The sequence below is a fragment of the Danio rerio genome, chromosome 12, assembly GCF_052040795.2.
Source record: "Danio rerio strain M-AB ecotype USA chromosome 12, GRCz13ab, whole genome shotgun sequence".
NCBI lineage: Eukaryota > Metazoa > Chordata > Actinopteri > Cypriniformes > Danionidae > Danio > Danio rerio.
Window position 1 is genome coordinate 51,262,140 of NC_141032.1, and position 18,208 is coordinate 51,280,347.

Below are 18,208 nucleotides of genomic sequence, written 5' to 3' on the forward strand. Positions count from 1 at the left end.
ACATTCAATGGTGTAATGCTAGAAAAATGAAGAAAACATTTGTTTATGTGAACATTTCTATTATATACACATTGCACTTTTTTTTTTTTTTACATTTTGATATTTTTGTAACTACTCTAGATTACACTTGAATTATATTTCACAATTTAATAATAATTGAATACAATTAATAAATTATAATAAGTAATATACAGATTTTTTATAACACACACACACATATACATACACAGACACACACACTTTATAATATTTTAACCAATGTTTTCAATGCATTAATTAATATTAACACTGTATATTATTTGTAATTTGCTGCTTATTTTTAAACTGTTGAATTAAAGTAATGATATTTTATAAACACATTGAGAATTAATATTTTATTAATGGCAAATGTAAAGAAAAGAGAATGGTGTTATGGCAAAGTCACTGACTTGATTCTGAGGGAAATGTTTAACCTTTGATATTTGACCCTCATGTATAATATCACAAATGCAATCAGCATGTAAATGCAAAGATGTGGCAGTGGTGCAGAAATAAAGCTCGAGTGTGTGTGAGTGTCTGTCTGTGTGTGCAAGAGTGAAGAGTGTGTGTGTGGTACCTCTCCAGTGTTGGGGTTCCAGCACAGGATGCGGTTGTCTTTCCCGCTACTCAGCAGGAGCTCAGGATCAGCTTGACTCCATGAGATCGACAAAATCCCTCTGAGAATCAAAAGAGCAGCACATTATATCAGGATTCTCACTGAAATGTCAAATTCCCTGACTTTCCCTCACTGAAAAGCCGAATTCCCTTGACCTGTAATGAGCAATTGATGGTTTTACAATCAATAAATGTGATTATAATGGAAGTCAATAGAGCAAAAACAGCATCAACATCACCAAAGGGAAGTCAATTAAAAGATTTCAAAGCATTTTCCCAAAATATGTATCAAAATATAATATATATGCTATATTAGAATAAGTGAAGATTATCCATAAACAAATGTAGGAATTCTTTGCATAATAATAACGGTAGTAATTATACACAAACTATATAAATAAATATTACTATTACAACAATTATATATTACCCATACACAAACTGATTTGTTTAAATAGTTTCATAATCTCATAATTTTAAACTGCAGAATTAATGTAATGTTGTAATAATAAAATAATAACGTATTTAATCATACCCTGAAAATGCATCATTATAAATTACTGTACAATAAATTAATAGAATAATTAAATATTACCCATTCACAAATTGTACAACTCTTTGCATAATAATAATAATATTAATATATTGATAATGATATTAATATAAATAATATTATTATTTTTATTATTATTATTAATAGTAGTAATACTACTACTACTACTACTAATAATAATAATTATTATTATTATTAGAATTATAATAATAATGCATTCTGGTGTATAATAAATTATGCAATAATAATAATAATAATAATAATAATAATAATGATGATGATAAAGATAAAATAACAATAATAATGATAATGATAAAATAATAATAATCATAATAATACAAATATGAATAAATACTAATAACAATAGTAATAATAATAATAAAATATTAATAATAACATTATAAATAATATTAATAATAACAACAATAACATAATAATAAAATATTATTAAAATAATAATAATAATAAATAGTGAAATTAACAACAAGAATAATAATAATGCATTTGTGTATAATAAATTATGCTATAATAATAATAATGCATGTGTATAATAAATTATGCTATAACAATAATAATAATAATAATAATAATAATAATGCATTTGTGTATAATAAATTATGCTATAATAATAATAATGCATGTGTATAATAAATTATGCTATAATAATAATAATAATAATAATAATAATAATAATAATAATAATGCATTTGTGTATAATAAATTATGCTACAATAATAATAATAATAATAATAATAATAATAATGCATTTGTGTATAATAAATTATGCTATAATAATAATAATAATAATAATAATAATAATGCATTTGTGTGTAATAAATTATGCTATAATAATAATAATAATAATAATAATAATAATGCATTTGTGTGTAATAAATTATGCTATAATAATAATAATAATAATAATAATAATAATAATAATAATAATAATAATAATGCATTTGTGTGTAATAAATTATGCTATAATAATAATAATAATAATAATAATAATAATAATAATAATAATAATAATAATAATGCATTTGTGTATAATAAATTATGCTATAATAATAATAATAATAATAATGCATTTGTGTATAATAAATTATGCTATAATAATTATAATGCATTTGTGTGTAATAAATTATGCTATAATAATAATAATAATAATATTTTTTTAATAGCATAACAAAGCATTTTCCCAAAATATGTGTCACAATAAGATGTAAAAATCATCACATTTGCTGAAACAGAAAGAAAGCTGTAGCCAAATTAAGACTCAAAATCAGCCCAGAGTGGATAAAAACGACCCAACACAAGTGTTAAATTACTTTTCAAACAAAGCAATCAGAAAAGTAATTTAAATATAATAATAATAATGATGTGATATTATTAATGTTGAGTAGAAATGCGGGTTTCTCTACCTGGTGTGGTTCTCCAGCACTTTTAGAGGTGATGTTGCGAACCGAAGATCCCACATCTGGATGACTGGCAGCCTGTCGTCCTCTGAGGCCAGAACCAGCTGAGTGGCCACATCTGGATGCCACAGCATCCCTGAGCAGTGCATCTGAACACACACATGCACACAATATATTCTTCATAAAAAAAACAACGCTAACTTTTGGATCATCAACACACTGTGACACTATTTTCATGACAATCATACACATTTCCCATCCATACTCTCATCATCACAAAGCAATTCACATCTATAAAGAGCAAAAACTATAGACCATTTCAATGTGGCAATGTCTTTGGCCATGAATATTTCATGCTTGCTCTTAAACTATTTCATAACTGTAACAAGAGGCAATTCATTCATAACTTAACGTTAAATCAGCTATCATAACCTTATCAATATGTGGACCTTTCAGGACTCTCGGATGCTATGGAAATTGAAAATGTAAAACAAGAAATACGTTCGAACCATTGTTATTGTTTACATCCCCCAAAATGGGCTATAAATTTTATATATACTAAACTTACTATTAAAGTAACAGATTAAAAAGTCAATATAAAAAATATATATAAAACAAATAAATAAATAAAAATAAATAAATAAATTAATTAAAAAAATAAATCACACTAACTGTACTTATTATTATAATAGTTTTTTTTTACAGAAGTATAATTAATAAAGTGTATACATAGTGATTTTATTTATTAGTTTAGTTGTCTGGATGGTTTTTATTGCTATATTTAGATCTACTCATAAGTTTAAAAAAATGAAAATCTGTAACTAAAAAGAATCAAACTACTAAAAATAAATATAACTTTAAATATTTGAACAACTTTAAAGTACATATATATTGATTTTTATTTATTTGCTACATTAAATCTATATCTATAACTAAACCTTTCTATAAAACACACACACACACACACACACACACACACACAGATATATATATATGTGTGTGAGTGTGTGTGTGTGTGTCTGTGTGTGTGTATATATATACAGTTGAAGTCAAAATTATTAGCCCCCTAAATTATTAGACCGCTTGTTTATTTTTTCCCCAATTTCTGTTTAACAGAGAGAAGATTTTTCTCAACACATTTCTAAACATAATAATTTTAATAATTCATTTCTAATAACTGATTGATTTTATCTTTACCATGATGACTGTAAATAATATTTTACTAGATTTTTTCAAGACACTTCTATACAGCTTAAAGTGATATTTAAAGGCTTAACTGGGTAAATTAAGTTAACTTGGCAGGTTAGAGGAATTAGGCAAGTTATTGTATAAAAGTGGTTTGTTCTGTAGACTATCGAGAAAAAATATAGCTTAAAGGGGCTAATAATTTTGTCCCTAAAATGGTTAATAAAAAATTCAAAACTGCTTTTATTCTAGCCGAAATAAAACAAATAAGACTTTCTCCTGAAGAAAAAATATTATCAGACATTCTGTGAAAATGTCCCTGCTCTGTTAAACATCATTTGCAAAATATTTAAAAAGGAAAGAAAAAAATCGAAGGGGGCTAATAATTCTGACTCCAACTGTATATATATATATATATATATATATATATATATATATATATATATATATATATATATATATATATATATATATAATAAAGTTAATGACAATAAAGTCAACGTTAAATGTTTCCTTTATTCAAAACGTGAGTATATTTCAGTATTTTCAGGTGTAATGTGAGCAGAACATGCGCTTACCCTGTTGCTGTGGTCGCTGATTTTGATGATGGGCTCGTTCTTCCTCAGGTCCCACACCACTGCTTTCCCGCTGGGGTTTGCGGAGGCCAGAATGTGCTGCACTTGACTGTTCCAGGCCACCACGCTCACGTCCTCCGCCGGCTAGCACATGCACAAACATGCTAAAACCACCACGACGAATCATGTGACGTCCCTAACCACTCCATAACAGCCCAGAACAACAAATCCCAGCAAACACACGCTGCTGTACGGACCATCAGCATTGTTTTTTCAGCAACTAATTAGGGCTGCACAGTACTGGAAAAAACTGACATTACGATGCATTGAGTGTTTAAGCTGCTAGAGATGATGTCAGTATAGACTAAGAGGATTATAGATGTGGAGTTTTAGATGAACAGCGACAGGAGCCACATAGACTGACAGAAGCATGAACACACCCTGACCAATGACCACATGCAGACCTGACCAGCACTGAGAACACTGCTAGTGCTGTTTTACATCTATGCATAGTCATTTGTAGCTCCGCCTTCTTGCTAAAAAGAGCACAATCTCATTTGCATTTAAAGTGACAGACACCAAAACACCACAATTAAGATCAAAGCCTGAGAGGGTCAGTTTCAGAGAGTTAGAGAACATTATTAGTAAGGGTGTCACGATTCTCCAAATCCTCGATTCGATTACATTTTCGATTCTAAAGGCACGATTCGATTTTCGATTATGAATAATTAATTAATTAATGAAGAATTAACTATTCGTAGCCTACCGTTTAAACTACCTGACCTGCGTGGTCTTTGTTTTACCCATAAACAAATCATACAGTAAATGAATAAAGGCAAGACACACACATAATTACCACCTGTCAATCACTTTTTCTGCGGGACTCGTGAATAGGCAGTGATCTGTGTCGTTATAATGGCGTCGGTAAAAAAGACGCACAACCAACAGGAACCAGCCAACAGTATCTGAGGTGTTCGCTAAAATGACTAAGTACAAGAGAGTGAAAGATTGAAGCAGTCCTCTGACTGCCTGGACCTGCTGTCTCGAGCGCATGGCTGTGTGTGCGTCTGTGTGTGTGTGGTCACGTGATGTGCATTTTCAGAGGTAGAGAGGAAGGAGGGCTGCTCAGAAATGCTACACGCCACTGTGGATGTCGAATCGTTGTCGTTCTAAAATGCCATTTAAAAACAAAGACAGTGTAAACAGGGTCTGAGTGTGTACTTTTCGCGAGCGGATTTGCAACGGGGGCGGGCGAAGGATCGCGATGCTGGTGTTGTCTATCGGACGAATCGTACGTAATACGTACATAGCAGAGCTTGCAAAACTGTGTTTTTTTTTTTGTCGACAACACGAACGTTGTCAACATAACTCACTGGAAATCCAAAATGCTTCCACACCGGCGACTTCATTGAAAGAGGAGAGGGTTTAAGTTCTGTCGACGGGTCTCCTGCTTCTGCAGTTTAACAAGCACTTCAACAAGCCTGTTTTTTCCCGCTTGGCAAGCCAAGCTGACGTGACATGGGGGCGTGGCAGCATCGACGATTCTATTTTTTTATTCGATAATCGAAATTGAGCATAAATTTAGATCGATTTCGATTAAAAATCGAAATCGTGACACCCCTAATTATTAGTGTGCTACTTTCAGCTCAAACTTCACAGGAACGGAGATGAAAATGAATTAAAAGTAAGGTACAGTGTTGAGATTTAAAAATTCACTTATGATTTGAGTCCAAATTGTTTAAATTGGCTTCAGCTCTTATAGTCAAAGGTCTTAAAACCACATCCGAATTAAAATCTCACACTTTATTGGGGTTCAACTTTGCAGTGGCTCCACAAATGTTCTGAAATGTGGTTCTTGGTTATTTATAATCCCAAACTGACATTGCAGATCTTGCGATGCAACTATTGAAGATTGACAAATAGCGATATACCGCCCGAAACGATATATTGTGCAGCCCTACTACTAATGCACTGCTTAGAGTTAGTAGGAGCTTCATTTGCAAAGAGAAGAGGTTCATCACACCCACATCACACTCATTAAAATCACCATCACCTTCATCTTACCTCACAGAGCTGAAGAACGGAGACATAAGTGCATTTACTGACCATCAAATATTGCTATGATTGCACAACACACAACATTATAGAGCCGCCAGACTACAGAAACGAGCTGTACCTGTGACTTTGTGCCAGGAGTCATTGGATTGCTGAAGTTGTTCAGGTCCCAGATGTAGATCTCTGAGTCATTGGCTCCTGATGCGATCAGATTACTCTGAGATGAAGGAAAAATAAAATAAAACTGGTGTCAGTCTACTAACACACATGAAGCCTGTTGCACAAAGCCAGTTTGGGGTATTGGGTTCAAGAAGGTGAGATGGTTTTGCTTGGGTTTTGTTGCAACAGTAACTTTAATAACACTCTTTCCACAGATATTAAGACCTCATTGACACTTTAGGGTTCAACAAGTAACATTGGCCACATTTTAACCTATTAAAATGTGCATTTATTAGCTAGATTTTAACATTTGAAGACCAACTTCATGGTGGCTTCAGAACAGTTTGAAAATGGTTTAAAAAGTATGGATAAATAAGCTAATTAGGATAAATTATGATTATTTTCATGTTTAAAACAGTAATTAGCAGGTGTGAATTAGCATGTTGGGCGTCACGGTGGCGCAGTGGGTAGCACGATTGCCTTACAGCACTCAGGTTGCTGGTTTGAGTCTCGGCTGGGTCAGTTGGTGTTTCTGTGTGGAGTTTGCATGTTCTCCCCGTGTTGGCGTGGGTTTCCTCCGGGTGCTCCGGTTTCCCCCACAGTCCAAACACATGTGCTATAGAGGAATCGGGTAAGCTAAACTGTCTGTAGTGAATGTGTGTATGGGTGTTTCCCAGTACTGGGTTGCAGCTGGAAGGGCATCCTCTACATAAAACATGTGCTAGATAAGTTGGCGGTTCATTCCGCTGTGGTGACCCCTGAACAAGGGATTAAGCCGAAAAGAAAATGAACAAATGAATGTTTAAAGCAAGAATTAGCATGTTGCTAGCATGTTTCTAGTATGAATTAGCATTTTTATAGTGTGAATTAACATGTTGACAGATTAAATTATGTATTAATGAGCATGTTGTTAGATGTTTCCAGTATGAAATAGCACGTTGCTTTCATATTTCCAGTATAATTTAGCATGTTGCTAGCAGGCTTCCAGGATGGATTAGCATGTTTCTAGCATGTTTTCAGTATGGATTAGCATGATTAGCAAGTTAGATGGATCGTCACAGTGGCACAGTGGGTAGCACAATCGCCTCACAGCAAGAAGGTCCATGGTTTGAGTCCCAGCTGGGTCAGTTGGTGTCTCTGTGTGGAGTTTGCATGTTCTCCCCGTGTTGGTGTGGGTTTCCTCCGGGTGCTCCCCCACAGTCCAAACACATGCGCTATAGGGGAATTGGGTAAGCTAGTTTGTAAGTGTGTGACTGAGTATGGTTGTTTCCCAGTGATGGGCTGCAGCAGGATGGGCATCCACTGCGTAAAACATATGCTGGAATAGTTGGCGGTTCATTCCGCTGATTAATAAAGGGACTACGGTGAAAATAAAATGAATGAATGATATACTGAAGCTAATCATATGGGTTGATATGGCTTACCTGAAAGCGGTTGAAGTCGAGGGCTCGAACAGGTCCCGTGTGTTTATTAGACTGGCCAATCACAGCATCCTCTCCTGCGGTCAGAATCACGTCGGGATTGAAGACGGTCACGCTACCATTCTCACTGCCTCCGATGAGACGACCCGACGACGGCTGGACATCCATACCAAACGCCACCCAGATCAGACTGTGAAACCTGAAAACACACACTCAGATCAACACAAATACACACACAACACTCACAATCATGCATGAGTGATGTTCCTGTTAATGCTTTAGAGCAGCGATGCCCAAAGCAGAGCCCGCAGGCTGGAGTTGGTCCATTATAACCTTTGATTTGGCCCATCTGAGAATGATGGAGAGGGTTGGGGCGGATGCTTTTAAAGAGTCAAGAAACACCAGAGCACATGTGTTTGAGCTGTTGACAGTGGTATATGTGTCCCACACTGCTAAAAACACTATTAGGACACCTATATTTTGCTAAAAAGTGTAAATTGGTTGTTTTTGCGTTATTTCAAGCAAATTCGTACTTCTAGTTTGAAACGAATTTTTGAAGCTGCGTCACGGTCATGACATAATAGCGTGTATTGCAGCATGCAGACTGGACGTCTGTGCCAGAGTGTGTCTTATTACGTCTTACAGTGTGCTGCATTAATGCATGAGTAAGGCTTGGTTCAAACCAATCAGCGCGCTCTATTGTGCAACTTCATTAATATTCATTACTGTCACAGTGTTTAGACGACAGAGACGCCACGTTGTGTTGGCAAAACAAGCGTGAAGTGTTGCTTTTATAGTTTGCTGCAGTGAAGTTTTGTTTTCATTTTCTCTCTGTGAGAGCGCAGCTGGAGTCACGTGTGGATTAACAGTGTACGCGACACTCCACAACAATAACTTACGTGTCTAAGGAGGATTATTGTTTACCTGAGAGCTGTTCTCATCTGCAAACGCTGAGATCCGGATTCGCTGCTCGTCTCCTCTTAATAAAGACGCGGCTCTAGTTGCTGGTGATTGTCCTGTCTCTACAGATTTGGTAAGTGAGTGACCAGTGCTCTTTGTTTATTCAGTTTGTTCGTATCAAACTAACTATTACACAGAGTGTGAACATGTTAGCACCACAACCAAACTTTAACCTCGTGTAGGGTTTTTACCCCATTTAGTGACCGGAATAACGCACGCGGCTTTCTGACGCTACCTGCTGTGTGCATCTCAGTTTCCCGGAAATGCGGAGGGTTTTTTCTCTCATTCGCCGTGCGGTATCAAACATTGCAAGAAAAATACACGCTTACAGCAGTTCCTCAAATCAAATATCTCGTTTGTCGCGAGGAACATGAATGAATTCCCTGAATGAAAGAGCCAAACTGCAGTTAAAATCCACCATTTAATCATTTGGCAAATAATTCGACTACAGTTGTCCATGTAAACACAGTCACTTTCTCCCGTGTGTGTGTTTGTGTGTGTGTGTGTGTGTGTGTGTGTGTGTGTGTGTGTGTGTGTGTGTGTGTGTGTGTGTGTGTGTGTATGTGTGTGTGTGTTTTGATTCTGAAACTCGCGCGTGCACAAATAGACACTCCCACACCATCCCACTTTAGTTCCTCCGACACTCCCCCTAAACAGAACTGGACACGCCCAATTTTCTGACTTTTTCCAAAGGAGAGGTGTGAAAACACCCTGCTGAAACGAGGGGGTTTCATATCCCTTTAATAAAGATCCTCATTTCTAAATGTGTGTTAATAATTACTTATTTAAATGTGTGCAAATATTTATATTTTTTTCCGTTTTCACAATAATATCAGTTTTAATATTGAATAACAAACAAACGTTTAGAAACAATCTAAAGTATTATCATCTGTTTTATTTGAATGTGTTATATAAAATACCTTCTATAGATTCTGGTAAACATTTTGATTGTAAACCTTAAAAGTCAAGTTATTTTTTATTTTGTGTGTTAGATTTTCGGCATAAATAGCAAAAAGTTCAGCATATTCTGTCTGGCAATGCTAATAACTGATTTCTTTTCTCTTTGTCATGATGACAGCACATAATATTAGACTAGATATTCTCCAAGACACTAGTGTTCAGCTTAAAGTGACATGTAAAGGCTTCACTAGGGTAATATGGTTAACTAAGTTAATTAGGCAACAGTGGTTGGTTCTGTAGACAACTGAAAATGATTATTACTTAAAGGGGGCTAATAATATTGACCACAGCAGTTTTTACATTTAGTTTTTAATAACTGGTGTTATTCCAGCCAAACTAAAAGAAATGAGACTTTCTCCAGGAGAATATTATGGGAAACACTGTGAAAACTGCTCTGCTAAACATGACTTGGGAAATATCTGAGAAATTTCACAGGAGGGCTAATAATTTTGCCTTCAACTGCATATACAGACATACTGATAATAATTCAGCGACTGATGTTCTACAGGCGTGTCAGAAACATGTTCAGCACGTCTCGCAGGATGACGACATTCATGACACATTCTGCCCTAAAGATGCTGTTAAACCTGCCTTTCTGCTATTGACATCAGGGTAAATTTAAAGCCTTCAATGTATGTATATATATATATATATATATATATATATATATATATATATATATATATATATATATATATATATATATACACACACACACACACACACACACACACACACACACACACACACACACACACACACACACACACACACACACACACACACACACACACACACACACACACACACACACACACACGTATATATACAGTTGAAGTCAGAATTATAAGCCCCCCTGAATTTTTATTTTAGCCTCTTTATTTTTTCCTCAATTTCTGTTTAACAGAGAGATTTTTTCAGCACATTTCTAAACATAATAATTTTAATAACTCATCTCTAATAACTGATTTATTTTATTTTTGCCATGATGACAGTAAATATTATTAGACTAGATATTCTTCAAGACACTAATATACAGCTTAAAGTGACATTTAAAGGCTTCACTAGGGTAATTAGGTTAACTAGGCAGGTTAGGGTAATTAGGCAAGTCATTGTATAACAGTGGTTTGTTTTGTAGACTATCGGGGGAAAAAAAATAGCTTAAAGGGGCTAATAATTGTGTCTCTAAAATGGTGTTTATTTTCAAGCCAAAATAAAACAAATAAGACTTTCTCCAGAAGAAAAAACATTGTCAGACATACTGTGAAAATGTCCTTGCTCTGTTAAACATCATTTGGGAAATATAAAAAAGAAAAGAAAGGAAAATTCAAAGAGGGCGAATAATTCTGACTTCAACTATATATATATATATATATATCAGAGCTCAACAATAAGGACTGCCCGGTGGCCTGGGGCCAGCATGCGAGGCGCTCAGCACAGTAGGCAGGATTGTTACTGGCCCAATTCGAGGTGCCTAGTCACAAAAGTTCAATTTGTCTGCGACTATTTGTCAATTGCATATGAATACAGTCTTAGAATGGAGAAACAGTTTGTGCTTTTAAGCCTTTGAATGCTCCCTTGTCAGTGATGTTGTAAACACTATATTACTCTCCGGTTCCTTCTATCTGATTGGATGTTGTGAGCATGTCGTTTCTTTGTAACCTGGTAAAAACCAGTACAGCGAAATTAATTATATTAGACATTTACATGGGTACATTGCAACCATTTGCTCATTATACATTTATTAGCATTTTAAAATATTTAAATTCTAGATTTAAAACACATTTTTGACACAATATTAAAAACATGTGGCTAAGAAATGGCTTTTAACTTAACTTTTTTTTGTGTGTGTGAAAATAATGGCAGGGCAAGTAAAAATCTGAACCTCTGGCCCAATCGGGCCAGTAGAAACAAATCCTCATCGCTGAACCCTGTGTATATATCAATCATCAAAATACGTCTATATGCAAGTGTAAAATATGGCAAAGGCTTTTCCTATGATTCATTATGGAGAGACAGCAGTAATGTACGTATATACCTGAAACCCTGCAGATTAGTAGATCAACTAGTTTTTTGAAGACCATTTAAGGTGTGTTTGCCTGTGCATAAGTCACAGACAGCTACACACAACTGCTTTTGTTACAAAAGGAAAAAATTAGGCATTTGTTAACATCTTAAACATGCAGACTTTTAAAAACAGGTCCATGCGGTGTACAGACACAACCAACACTTTTGTTTAGTTCTGGTTTTTGTGTGTTCGTCAATGAAATACAGTAGGGCTGTACAATATTAAAAAAAAATCTGACATTGCAATAATTTATATTTCTGTGATACCTATACATTAGCTGGCCACTTTATTAGGTACAACCTACTAGTACCGTGTTGTTCCCCTTTCACCTTCAGAACTGCTTTAATCCTTGGTGTTGTAGATTCAACAAGCTACTGGAAATATTCCTCAGAGATTTTGCCCCATATTGTCATGATAGCATCACACAGTTGCTGCAGATTTGTTGGCTGCACATCCATGATGCCAATCTCCCGTTCCACCACATCCCAAAGCTGCTCTATTGGATTGAGCTCTGGTGACTGTGGAGGCCATTTGAGTACAGTGAACTCATTGTCATGTTCACCAGTCTGAGATGATTGAGCTTTATGACATGCTGCGTTATCCTGCTGGAAGTAGCCATCAGAAGATGGAGACACTGTGCTCATAAAGGGATGGACATGGTCAGCAGCAATACTCAGGTAGGCTGTGGCGTTGATGCTCAATTGGTACTAATGGACCCAAAGAAAATCTCCCCCACACCATTACACCACCACCACCAGCCTGAACCGCTGATACAAGGCAGGATGATCCATGCTTTCATGTTGTTGAGGCCAGATTGTGAGTCGAGCATCCGAATGTGTCAGCAGAAATGGAGACTCATCAGAGCAGCAACGTTTCTCCAATCTTCTATTGTCCAGTTTTGGTGAGTCTGTGTGAATTGTAGCCTCAGTTTCCTGTTCTTAGCTGACAGGAGCGGCACCCGGTGTGCTCTTCTGCTGCTGTAACCCATCCGCCTCAAGGTTGGCCGTGTTGTGTGTTCAGAGATGCTCTTCTGCAGAGCTCGGTTGTAACGAGTGCTTATTTGAGTTACTGTTGCCTTTCTATCAGCTGGAACCAGTCTGGCCATTTGAGAGGGGTCTGGCTGCAGACTCGGTGCAGTGCAATCTGAGCTGCATTCAATGCTTTTTAATGGGCTCACCTAACCCCACCCCTAACCCTACCCGTCACAGTGACGTCACTCACTCCATTAAGTGCATTGTGTCTGACATTGCATCACTAAGTGATGCAGTTTCAGCCTGCATCATAAAGGCTGCATCCAGATACTATTGGGCCATTCTCCTCTGACCTCTGGCCTCAACAACAAGGCATTTGTGCCCACAGAACTGCCGCTCACTGGATATTTCCTTTTTGTCGGAGCATTCTCTGTAAAGCCTAGAGATGGTTGTGCGTGAAAATCCCAGTAGATCAGCAGTTTCTGAAATACTCAGAGCAGCCCGTCTGGCAGCAACAACCATGCCACGTTCAGAGTCTCTCAAATCCCCTTTCTTCCCCATTCTGATGCTCACTCTGAACTGCAGCAGATCCTCTTGACCATGTCTACATGCCTACATGCATTAAGTTGCTGCCATGTGATTGGCTGATTAGAAATGTGCATTAACCAGCAGTTGGACAGGTGTACCTAATAAAGTGGCCAGTGAGTGCGTATGTATATGCTGATAAGTAAAAGGGAGGGGGGGGGTTATGGTCGGTAGTGGGGAGGTTGTGGTCGTGGGCCCCTAATAATATCTTTGTGGTGCCCCAAAATGCGTGGGCCCTTAGAATCCTCCTAACGTTTTACAAGCACAGATAAACACAATGCAGCAAAGATAAAAGTGAATTAGGGTTTTCTGGAGAGTCTAACTGCACTTGTGGAGTCAAAATTGAGTGAGTTTTTAAATAAAACGATCACAATAACCTGCCAACGGTGTGAGTTACCTCATTGTCATATTATATTGCTTGTTTTAAGTGAAAACTCATTATTTCTGAAAACAGAACAGTATTTTTGCTCGTTTTGAAGATGCTTCATGATTTAAGAATGATCAGATCAGGCAGAAACTCTAAGTATGAAAAGCATTTTTGCAGCGTAACCTTTATTTATAAGTGCAATATAATTTTTTTGCAGTTTTTAATTTGATTTAATTGACAACGACAGCCTCGATGAGCAGAGGAGTGTGTTTGTGTGTAGTGTGTGGCGTGGTGATGGACCTGTTGGAGGTGGCCAGAGTTCCTCTGAGCTTCATGTCCATTGACGTATCTGAAAAATCCATATCGAAGATCTCCAGGGCAGAGCTGGTGTTGAAGGAGGCGTCTAACTGCTGCGCTGCGGTGCCTGCAGACACCACATGGAGAAGATTATTAGCCTTTTCCACAGTCAAAGTCAAGTGCTTTGAAATGAGCATCTTATTATTTGATGTTTGACGTAATCTCAACTAACTCATGAAGAGAGGGCGGGACACAATGTAGCCCCTCCCCTTTAAAAAAGACAGCCAATAGCATTTTGTTTTAATCACAGCTCTGCCAGTGAGAGTAGTGGGCGAGCATCCTCTATACCTGAATGCATTGTACAGGTGATCTCCAGAACAAACACCAAACAGTTGGGTATCTCACACACACGCACGCACGCACGCACGCACGCACGCACGCACGCACGCACGCACGCACGCACGCACGCACGCACGCACGCACGCACGCACGCACGCACGCACACACACACACACACACACACACACACACACACACACAATCTTGGCCAGGTAGGCCAAGTGTTACACTTACACACACACCCAAGGCAGGTAGGTTGTGTGTTACACACACATACAATCATACATACACACACATACACACACACTCTCTCTTAACTTACACACACATACAATCACACACACACTCTCTCTCTTTCCTAACTTACACACACATACAATCTCACTCACACACACACACACACACACACACTCACACACACACTCTTACCTAAGGCCAGGTAGGCCAAGTGTTACATTTACACACACACCTAAGGCAGGTAGGTTGGGTGTTACACACACATACAATCATACATACATACATACATACATACATACACACACACACACACACAATCTCTCTCTCTCTCTCTCTCTCTCTCTCTCTCTCTCTCTCTCTCTCTCAACTTACACACACATACAATCACACACACCTAAGGCAGGTAGGTTGGGTCTTACACACACATACAATCATACATACATACATACATACATACATACATACAAACATATACACACACACACTCTCTCTCTTAACTTACACACACATAAAATCACACACACACACACACACACACACACACACTCTTACCTAAGGCCAGGTAGGCCAAGTGTTACACTTGCACACACACCTAAGGCAGGTAGGTTGGGTGTTACACACACATACAATCATACATACATACACACATACACACACACTCTCTCTTAACTTACACACACATACAATCACACACACACTCTCTCTCTTTCCTAACTTACACACACATACAATCTCACTCACACACACACACACACACACACACACACACACACACACACACACACACACACACACACACACACACTCTTACCTAAGGCCAGGTAGGCCAAGTGTTACATTTACACACACACCTAAGGCAGGTAGGTTGGGTGTTACACACACATACAATCATACATACATACATACATACATACATACATACACACACACACACACACACACAATCTCTCTCTCTCTCTCTCTCTCTCTCAACTTACACACACATACAATCACACACACCTAAGGCAGGTAGGTTGGGTCTTACACACACATACAATCATACATACATACATACATACATACATACATACATACATACATACATACATATACACACACACACTCTCTCTCTTAACTTACACACACATAAAATCACACACACACACACACACACACACTCTTACCTAAGGCCAGGTAGGCCAAGTGTTACACTTGCACACACACCTAAGGCAGGTAGGTTGGGTGTTACACACACATACAATCATACATACATACATACATACACACACACACTCTTAACTTACACACACATACATACAATCACACACACACACACACACACACACACACACACACACACACACACACACACACACACACACACACTCTTACCTAAGGCCAGGTAGGCCAAGTGTCACACTTAAACACACACCTAAGGCGGGTAGGTTGGGTGTTACACAAACATACAATCATACAACACACACACACACACACTCTTACCTAAGGCCAGGTAGGCCGGGTGTTGTCTGGCAGGACTCCACGCCTGTGTGGCCGTCCTGAGGATCTCCTTCACCCTCATCTTCCTCACCTGAAGACAGAAGAGCAGCACAAGGAGCTGTCAACCCTCACTGCACACTTCAAATCAAATTACCTGAATCACGACTTTACCAGGTAACTGAACTAGCACAATCCCGTCACAGAAATCACAAAATCTGAACTGAAACACACCCTGTAATGTCACCCAGACTGCAGCAATCTGTATTCTTAATAGTAAACAATAATCCTAATGAACTGAGTGTGTAATAAACAGCGTGCAGTTCATATAGAGTTTAAGTGTATATTGATAATCTCGTTTGTTTATTCCTCATCAGCTGCTGTTAGCGTTAGCATTAACCTGCTGCTCACTGTCTGCGCTTCAAAAACACACCAACACACGGAGAAGAGAACAGTAGCACATACAATAAAACATTATAACATCGTGTTTATCATTAAAAACAAGAATTAAAGTGTGAAATGTACACTTACGGGGTTGTGTGACTGCTAGTCTCGTCTGTGTGTTGAGGAGAGTTCGGCGGCGCTCCTCGCGTCACTCATGGGGAATGTAGTCCACGGCGGAATTGTAGTGCAGTACGGAAGCCGGCGATGGCCAGAATTCACGCGATAATGATTTAAATTTTTTTTTTTTGAGACATAATAATGACCAGATACTTAAAAATCTGTTACCACTCTCCTTTTTATGCCTACTGTTGTACACAAAATCATATATTTTGAAAAATGTTGAATCTCTGCACTGTGGATTTCCATAGTATTTGTTTTTCCTACTATGGAAGTCAATGATCGTGGCTTTATACTTTCTTATTTTGTGTTTAACAGAACTTCTTAAGGCTTGGAACCACTTAAGGGTGTGTAAATAGTAAGTGAATGTTCATTTTTGAGAGAAATATGGCTTTGAAAGTTTGCTAAACGCTCTCAACTTTGGATTAATGGTAAATTTGCTGAATAAATACTACATTTTAAGATTTTAAATATTTTATCCCCAAGTCCTATTTTATCAAAGCCAAACACTATTGACATACACCCATACTGATTAAAATAATATCAGTAAAATGTGTTTTAATCATAAACAAAGGATTAACTTTCTTAAGCTTTCCATTGTATCCACATATCAATATTTGGGAATCAGTCTGGACTCTCACCTCACTGATTGTAACCATGTTCAAAATGTTTATAAAAAGCTGAAACAAAAGCTGTTTGTTTATGGCAAAATTAGGACAAATTTGTCTTTTTCTGTTTCAGAAACTTATCTGCATGCCATAATCTTGTCTACCTTGTTTTACTGTCTGCCTATTCGGTCTCTCACAACAAATGATATCTTGGAGCCAATAGTTAGACTGTACAATCGGGCCTATAAGATCCACAACAGACTTTCTGGATGGACACATCACTGTTTTGCTCTATCACTTTCTAAAGCTTTAACATTTCAAAACTACATCAAGAACACAGGTATCAAACTGTACTATCAAGTTTTGAATAGCTCCACCTCAGCAGCCCTTTGTGCATTGGTACCAAAACTCAACACAAGGACTGATCGTTCCACCAGATCTGCAACAAATGGATGTTTGCCAGTACCGGCTTTTAAACACTGTTATGGACAGAGATCTTTCTTTTATGTTTTCACAAGAGCCTGAAATGAGATACCACAACATCTCAAAACAATACCAACACTGAGACTTTAAAAATCCCATGCTCGTCATCTGATGGTCACCTATCGCTGTAGCCACTGAGATAGTAGCCTGCTTTTCTCTATTTTATATGTTTGGTGATTGTTTGTACTGTGTTGATGGATGAGACGTCTGTCTGTTTTTATGTTCTGCACAGCAGGAGCCTGCTGAAAAACAGCATTCATGCTGAGTCAGGCCCGATTATCTTTTAATCTTTTCCTGTTTAAA

The 18,208-nt window shown here is 37.2% G+C and overlaps 1 protein-coding gene across 24 annotated transcripts in view; it reads right to left on the reverse strand.

Annotated features, from left to right (window-relative positions):
• Positions 1-16,851, reverse strand: part of sec31b (SEC31 homolog B, COPII coat complex component) — a 56,332-nt gene extending 39,481 nt beyond the window's left edge. For all 24 annotated transcript variants that reach the window (XM_087277036.1, XM_087277037.1, XM_087277033.1 and 21 more), the window contains exons 1-8: positions 16,785-16,851; positions 16,260-16,347; positions 14,208-14,331; positions 8,000-8,195; positions 6,538-6,633; positions 4,365-4,505; positions 2,608-2,750; positions 596-695 (exon numbers count right to left, since the gene is read on the reverse strand). In XM_087277036.1, coding sequence (XP_087133162.1) covers positions 596-695; positions 2,608-2,750; positions 4,365-4,505; positions 6,538-6,633; positions 8,000-8,195; positions 14,208-14,331; positions 16,260-16,338 — 879 coding nt within the window. In that variant the 5' untranslated portion in view covers positions 16,339-16,347; positions 16,785-16,851. The remainder of the gene's footprint in view (positions 1-595; positions 696-2,607; positions 2,751-4,364; positions 4,506-6,537; positions 6,634-7,999; positions 8,196-14,207; positions 14,332-16,259; positions 16,348-16,784) is intronic.
• Positions 16,852-18,208: the final 1,357 nt, after the last annotated feature.